The sequence below is a fragment of the Aspergillus fischeri genome, genomic scaffold (assembly GCF_000149645.3).
Source record: "Aspergillus fischeri NRRL 181 1099437636266 genomic scaffold, whole genome shotgun sequence".
In the NCBI taxonomy this organism is placed as follows: Eukaryota; Fungi; Ascomycota; class Eurotiomycetes; order Eurotiales; family Aspergillaceae; genus Aspergillus; species Aspergillus fischeri.
Window position 1 is genome coordinate 3249413 of NW_001509760.1, and position 8275 is coordinate 3257687.

An 8275-nucleotide genomic window follows, 5' to 3' on the forward strand; every position below is an offset into this window, starting at 1 on the left:
TTTCGGTGCACATCCATTTTCCCCGCAATATGTATTCCATCCTTGCTGCGTTAAAATGGTGAGGCCCGTGTTATATTGCTCCTGTTGTTCTATTGAAACAGGGTATAAATCAAGGCCCCTCCCGGTCGACAGATCCAGCAACGATGTTTCCGACGTTAGAACACAGGAGCAGGAGTAGCTCTCCAAATAATCTTTGGCTAGTCTTTTGAAGCCGAACAGCACACTATCTACGTCGCAGAAAGTGTGGAGAATAAGAGCCCAGCCAGCCTGAAGAATCGATTGTAATGCGTCGGGATCCTTCCCAAGGAGCCCTGCTGCAATCTCCGCATCCCTGACCTCCACATGGCTTGCGGTGGGCAGGGCAGACGGACTTGCAGTGAGAGTAGGAAATAGACAAGAATGTTCCAGTCATGCCATTATGCAACCCTTAGATGATGATAGAAGATTGAGCAACAGTGATGACTCGATCAGAGCTACCGAGGGGAGGATATTTATAGTCGTACAGGTGCCGGGAGGTTGTACCCGCTCTTTGATCGAGTTTGATAGATCTGCTCTTCTTTCCAGAGCAACTAGAGGTAGGTCAGGAGTGGACGTCTTACGTCTTGGCCTGGCAGTAGGATCCCTTGCGTTGAATGGTATGGTGTGCGACTGTCGCAAAAGACGCCCAATGTGGACCCATCGTTTACTTTTGTGGTGCAGGCACCGCTGGATTATTTCCAACCCTTTCCCAAGCAAGGCGGGTGGATGGCTGGACGCTACTCTCAGATGGGGCCTTGTTTGAAATCATCCAAAAAATGGCGGGCTTTACCACATCATGAGCTAGGGTTCCTTCATGCCCTCGGAACGGTGATAGCTGTGATACCCTTCAAAGACGAAGAACTCAGTGGCCTGACCACCGAATGATGGATAGTTTGCTGATATATACATATATTGTGATGTGACGGCTAGAACACATATCTAAGCTGTCCACAATTGCAATAACTCTCAATGATTAAGTATGCATGATACCGAGCGAATCATTGCAGCTGCCTGACCATTCATCCTATAAGCTTTGGACCACCTCAACAAGCTTCTGGCCCGTGAAACGGACAAGGCCTTGCCATTAATATTCGGCCAGTCCACCAAAGATAGTAAGCAGGTCAAGATCACGGGTGGAAAGTAGAAGACATCTAACTGATGCGATGAACAGAGTGGAGGGAGCTCAACACGTTCCATACTATTCTCATGTTATGCTCCACTGTGACTATGGTCGGGTAACTGCCATGGACTCATTGAAGCCTTGCTTAAGTGCTTCTATTTCTCTGTGTATCTCGGTTCAGAATACTGTCGACTCCGCTCTAAATTTCTCCACTGTATAATGTTTAAGTTTAACCGCATCTGAGCCCTTCCGAGCCCTGAAGTGGTCCTATACGAAAGGAGCAAAGGGAGGGCATTGTCAAAAGTGCCTATTGAGATTCGTCTCTGCATAAGCGCATGATGATATCACATTTCCCCTACAGCACTTGTTGATTGATATTGTCTCATTATAGTATTCCGAATATGTCTGTTAGACCCTGTCTTACAGAGACGAGTTGGGCAGACTAGTGGAATTCTAGCCTTAAAATGGGAGCTCTAACGAGCTCTGAGGGAAATTGATATCATATAGTGCAGCTAGGGAACGTATATTGCAGAATTTGACTGAGTTAGCTGGGCAAATGAACTTTAAAGGATTGATTAAACTATCAAACAAAAGCCACTTTTAAACAGGAACGTTAGTTAGCCAGGATTAGAGGATGCACTGTCATTCACAGCTCTCATGGCTTCCTGGCTGTTGCGATAAACGCCTCAGCCTCCATGGAGGCAAGTCCATTCTTCCCCATCTTTTCTTCCAGAATTCGCAACACCATCTTTGGAACCTCATTGTAATGCAGATCCCGCTGCTGCTGCGTCCAGAATTTTGTTACATGAGGGAGGCTGATCTTGCAGATCTCGGCGAGCTCTTGCACGGGGAGGGGGTATTGCTTTGGCACAATGGCAATCTTAATATCCGTGAATCCTGCTTGCTCAAACTGAGCGTGGATACTGGTCTCATCGGCCCAGTTTTTGTTGTATACTCTGAACAGATCATCTGTTGTCGGAATAGGAAGATCGCCTGAGATGCGTGCAATGGCAGATTGGATAAGTGTTATCCATACGGCTATGGTGTTGAAGTTCTGGTTAGAATGGATGTGCTATTTGGTATGCTTAACTTACCTGAATGCCCTGTTGAAACAGCGAGTGTACCTCCTGGTTGAAGAATTCTAAAACATTCTGGTGTGATTACATATATCAGCCAGATCTTCCTGCCATCACTGGAAAGAGGAGCACCCAACCTTTCAGTGCAGCTTGGCCGTCTGGGAAGATGTTGAAAGCTGCTATAGTCAGGAAAATTCCTCTTCATGTGGCCCTGTGTACCTACCAAAAGCTGAGAAGATATGTGTATAGTGCGCACTCTGGAGCCTAGTGTCCTGCGAATCCACAACCTTCACCTCAGCATTGCGCCATCCTTCCTTGTTCATCTTCTGCTTGGTAGCCTCAACCATGGCCTCAGATATATCACCACAGGTTAACTGCCAGCTGCGCGTAGTCTCATCCTTAAGAGTCCTGTGAAGGGCACTAGAAACCGCGCCTGTCCCGCAGGCATTGTCAAAGATGACCAGAGGCTTCTGGCTGAATTGTGCTATGCCTGACTGTTTGACTAATTCCTCAGCAAAGAGTGTGCTAATCCTGCTGCCAACCTCATACTGGCTGGTAGATTCTTCGTCATGCTTTTCCGCCACAGCTTGTGTTTTAGTCATGGTGGTGGTGAACTGCAATGCTGGTGTAAGCCCTGGTTAAACTATGTGAGGTAAGGAAAATGGAGATGAATGTTTTCTGAAGACAAGAAATCTATATCCTTTTATTTCCAGTACTCAGGCTGAGGATCTCACAGCACAATGACTAGAAAGTAGCGGTCAACTTAGAGTAAGCTATTCTGTCGTCTAATTAAATAACAAGCAACACCATTTTGATGTGATGAAGTGAGACTTATTGGCTGTGGACGTCCTTCTGTATGGTCATCTCCAGTAGTCACGAGCAATGTAACAGTAGGTTTCAATCATGTAGACTTTCACAAGCTATCATGTCTATTGCGGGCTGGAGCATGCCTACAGTAATGCGTCCTTGCAGGCCCCTTGCCCACAATCAAGCTCACCGCTTCTATTTAGCTACATGTAAATATGCATTGTAACATTGTCCTTTCATCCTGTATGGCTTATAGCTAGGTAACAGCTTTTATTCCGTCCTTGCTTGCGTTTGTTACCCCATAAGGCTCCTTGCTCTCCCTTTGTTCTGATGTGTTAATGAGATACCTTGCAATCTGGATGTCATTCTCAGCCACATATGCATGCAGAATGCAAGAGTGAAGTTTGCTGCAGTACACCTGATTAAAGGCCTTTTGTAAAGCATTAGGACTCAACTCTTCGCAACAGTATCAGCACTTCACAGCTACTTATCCCAGCAACAACTGTACCACCTGCAGTTTACAGAAACTGAATGCAACGATGGTGTTGGAGTCGGTATACTTCCGTGCCTTCGACGGGAATGATGATTGGTAGCCCCAGCTAATCAGCCAACAGGACAGATATGATTCAGGCGTAAGTATTAACGTAACTCCCAGGTGAGCCGCCCACCCCTCATCCGATTTCGCCGCGTTCGAACATTTGAAGCTATCCAAATCAACCGAATCAATGTATTTTTTCGATAGATCCAGCTGCTTCACATGTAGGGCGGCTATCTCTGGTATGCCCTGTAATGAAGCAATTTGGACACCTAGGTGGAGCGCGTTTCAGGGGTTCTAGTAAAGGCGCGGAATCAAAAGATGATACCACAACCTCATCATCTTGCTCATTTATTGCCCAGGTAAGAGCCCTGGCTTTTTGTATGCAGATTCCTTCATTAGGAGTCATCTGGCGTCTGAATCGCTTTGATTTCTGCTTCTCTTTCTCATTGGCTGCACGTAGAGCATGTCTCTCCTTCCCTGGAAGGGCTGCACTATACATGGCCATCCCGCAATCCTTAATAAGCTGCTGTATAGCTGATTTTTCAAAGGCGTGAAAGGGCTATGAGATTGTTGCTTTAGGAGCTTCTTGACTGAGGATGCTTGCTTTTATAAGCTGAAGTGTATGAGGTGTAGCAAGCCATGATGAGCTGGTTGATTGACTTCCACAGCTTGGTGGAGGGATAACAGCCTGATTGCCCTTGGATGTGAGACGAGGGTACAGTCAAAGTGCCACATCCAGTCATGGTTTAGATCCAATTGGAGGATCTTGTTCTTATCGCATGTGGCCGACGTCACCTTGCCTGGTACAGACGGTCCATTATAGAGTAATCAACATAAGCTACATTGTAGTAGGAAAAGACCGTACGGCTGATCTTAATATTAAGTACCTTAAACTTTTTTATAATTTCTAGATCTGTATAACTATACTCTTAGAGTATACTAGAGTCATAGTATATAAGATCTTTAGTGTCTATAAAGGTGTAAGAAGGTAGTGTTCTAGGCAGCTAAAAGGTTACAATGGTGATTCCCCATGGAATCACCAGACTACATATCAGCTAATGAGCTGTTAAATCATATCATTGTATGTAGCCTTTAATGGTGTGTAAGGGATAGGGTACAGATTTCTTTGTGCAAGACTTATCTTCTTTATATGATATGTAGGGTGACTAGGGTCACATGCTTGCATGCTTTTGACTTGTAATTGCACCATCATTAGACTCTTTAGCTAGCAACATCCTCTTTTCTGCCTCAGAATATTGGTCCAATCCCCCATTGCGTCCATCAATGGTCACTATTGACGTAATTCAAGCCAAGGCTAATAGGATATTATTGTAATAACAAAGTCTCTGCTAGGTTACACTCTCATTATCTGAGGGCTTTGGAATTCATAGGCGCAAGTTGACACTAAATGAATCCCTAATTTCCCTCTATCATTCCTCTTAGACAACATCTGAACTGGACCACTATAAGAAGGACACCTGAAGGCAACGATGCCTCTTGGGATGAAGATCATTAAGTGGTGTCGACAACTGACGTGATTCTCAGCTGAGCCACCCATTCCTCATCCGGTTTCGACGCGTTTGAACATTTGGGGATATCCAAATTCATCGAAAATGTGTTTTCCATTAGGCTAGCTAGTAAGGCGTCTAGTATTCTTCATGATAAAGTGATTCAAATACTTGGTGGAGCGTGTTTTAAGAGGTTCTAAAGGTAAAGATCTGGAATTAACGGATGACTGCAATCATATTACCTGTGAACCTCAAAGACAACCTAGTGCCTTATAGAAGAAGTTCACGGCCAGATATAAAAATGGTCAAAATATATGGCCAGAATTTATATCAAGTGATTAAATAGAGACCCAGCTGGTCAGCAAGGTAAGATCCGGTCATCACACCTCACCTCTCATGGACCCAAAGCACTACGGACTCGCTATCCCCAGAAGGGTCGCGAAGTCTCCAATAATTGTGACACTCAAAAACAACCGCAGTCTGAGCAGTCGCGGCTGGGCGGAAGCCGTTTGCAAGACCTTCAGCTTTAAGCGGGTGATTCAGCTAGATGAAGATGGGCCCACACATGGAAGACTGTCCATCACTTCCACATCCCTAGACTTGAGATTCGCCGAAGGAAGGCAACTGCTGGTCTGGTACAGACGCCACAAAGTGATCTTCAGGTACGCCTTCTTCGATCCCAGGATGATAAAGTCAAGGAAGAGTGGTCTCGTTCCGAGGATTATGCCCTTCTGGAAGGCGACAAAATCAGTCAGTTGGCAGATCATTCCACCCATAAGGTTGTTGCAGTAGTTAAATCCAAAAAAAGTGGGTGGTGGTCGCTTATTCTTGATGCTTATTGCTTTAAATCTAGGAGATGGACATGTCCCAACCCATTGCCTGTAATGTGCTTCTCAGTCTTGCTAGAGCTTGTCTTCGAGGTTAATGGCTCTTGCATGCTTGAGACAGCAGGCTAAATTAAACTCTACGACTTCTTATCATCACTTGCTCCTAAGTGTTCGTCCTCCTCTTTTGATAATGAAACTCTAGCCATATTTGCCTTCAAACTCGGCAGTGAGCCAGGATAACATTAGAAAACGGTCTTAACTAAATTGGAATATTCCAGTAATGCAGATACTGGGGTTTAGAAGAGCAATGTAAGCTAGTCATTTACTAACTATAGAGCTTGAATTATAGCTAGTACAACTGCTACCTAATGAAGACATAGCAAAAAAATCACAGTCAACCCCCTTCGCATCCAAATGCACTTCCAACGAATCCGGCCCATCATCCATTTCAGAGACAATCAGCAACAGCCCGAAAAGCGAAAAGAAAAATGCTCCAACAACTACTGGGCCCTACGTAACTTCCCGATAGCGGTCTTGACAAACGCACGGAATGACCACTCTTTCGCGTCGTCGGTATACCTGACTTCCAACGCATAGTGCGCACCCGGCCCATAGGGCTCAACCATATTGAAGATTGAGGCGGTATAGGAGGGTGGGATGAATAGCAAGCCCAGGACAGTGTTTTGGTGCTTTTGGCGGCGAAGAGCGAGCCCTCGGTGGCCTGCAGCGACAGCTACTGCTTCTAGAAAGCCTGGCGATTGCAGGACATGCTCACAAGCCCGGTAATGGCGCTATTGAGACGTCCAATGCGGTGGTGGGGTTCTTTGAGTCCCCAAAAGTTACTGAAAATCTGCGGCACGCTCATTCGCGCTGTGGGCTATCGGACTTGCTAGGAATTCCAGGGACACATGCAGTTGTAGCATTATGACTCCTAGATCAACTTTGAATTCACCAAGGCAGCGGTCCCACGACTGCATATGGCTCCACTGCTTTTCGACTGCGGAAATGGCGAAGATTGAGAGGACGCGCTGGCGGGAGATGTTCCACTGGGCGACCTCGATTGTCTCTCGTATGTAACTTGCGAGTTGCGTAGAGTGACTCGCCACAATCCTCTCGAGGAATGTGCGAACAAACAATGGATTGTCTAGATCCAAGTCGTGACTGTATGCGCGGGTAGAAACACATATCCTCAAGAATAGACGATCGGGTGGCCCCACGCAGCGCTTGGGCTGTTCATGGTGGGCTGTAAAGTCTACATAACCTCCGTGATAGGGTGTCGTTTTCAGCTCGTGCGATATCCTATTTCAAGAATGTTTTCGCAGCCTCTCAACGAATGACCTTTCCAGGATTAGTCAAGGACCGTTTTAACATTAAATACTCCAGTACAAGTCAAATCAGAGTCCAACCCAGCGTCCGAACTGTTCCCCCTGCACCAAAAGAGCATTTCCGTCTCGCAACGCCAACGGGGGAGAATCTGCCTATTACTCTGGTGGTCTCGATATGTCGCCCCGTGTGGTCGCAGAAGGTCCGGAAACTCGTTGGCGGGGGCGAGAACACCAGTAGTTCGTGCTCCCTCGAGCAAATCATAGATACCAGGAAAGGCATGCCTCCGGGCCTCGCCAGTAGGTCGGCCATCAAATGCAACGAGCCTCTCATGATGCAGAAATACTGACGGATGAAGCAAATGACCCCCAGCGCTTCCACAAGCTCTGGTGCTAGACCCTCAAGTATGTAGATTAATCTTTGTCGTTTCTCAGGTGAACAATTTGATAATTCTGGGGATGAGACGCACTTACAAATTATTGGGTCTTCGGTGGACTTATCCGGCATCAGACGAATGGCAATGGCTTTAAGCCAGAAATTATGGCCTTTCTATGCTATATGTTACTGCTTTATAAGAACTTGTTGACCTTAGTTTATCTTAGTGCTGTTTATATCTTACTTGTTCTAGGATAAGCTTACTATATGTATATTATTATAAGAGTAGAAGCAGAGTATTAAGGATAAGGCAAAAAAGCTAAGAGGCCTTTCTCTTCCTTAAGAGATCATTCTAATATATCTAGAGACTTTAATACTATATTATTATGTCTAAATCAGAGTAGCTATAGGCTTGTTAGGATGGAGTGAATGCGGAGAATCTGGAGATCGAGCAGCAGTGAGGTCTTGTACAGGCTACGTGCTAGGCTAGCCAGGGATAATGCAATATATTTACAACGATATACTTGAATGCTGTATTACTTGTAGAAGTGCAGGCTTCGTTAGCCCTTCAAGCCACATGGTCAAAGCGCTCGGACGGCCAACAATACTTAAATATGTGAACATCTTCACACCTCACCGGTTCGTACTTAGATCTGCATATATTCGAAAGCCTGTCTTCCCCA

The 8275-nt window shown here is 45.7% G+C and overlaps 1 protein-coding gene across 1 annotated transcript; it reads right to left on the reverse strand.

The window, feature by feature from the left end:
- Positions 1 to 1793: 1793 nt before the first annotated feature.
- On the reverse strand, positions 1794 to 2816 carry NFIA_058040 (class I SAM-dependent methyltransferase; the record flags this gene model as incomplete). Its single annotated transcript, XM_001258350.1, has 2 exons — positions 1794 to 2176; positions 2438 to 2816. 2 exons carry the CDS (start codon positions 2814 to 2816, stop codon positions 1794 to 1796), a joined length of 762 nt encoding a protein of 253 aa, XP_001258351.1.
- Between the last annotated feature and the right edge of the window lie 5459 nt (positions 2817 to 8275).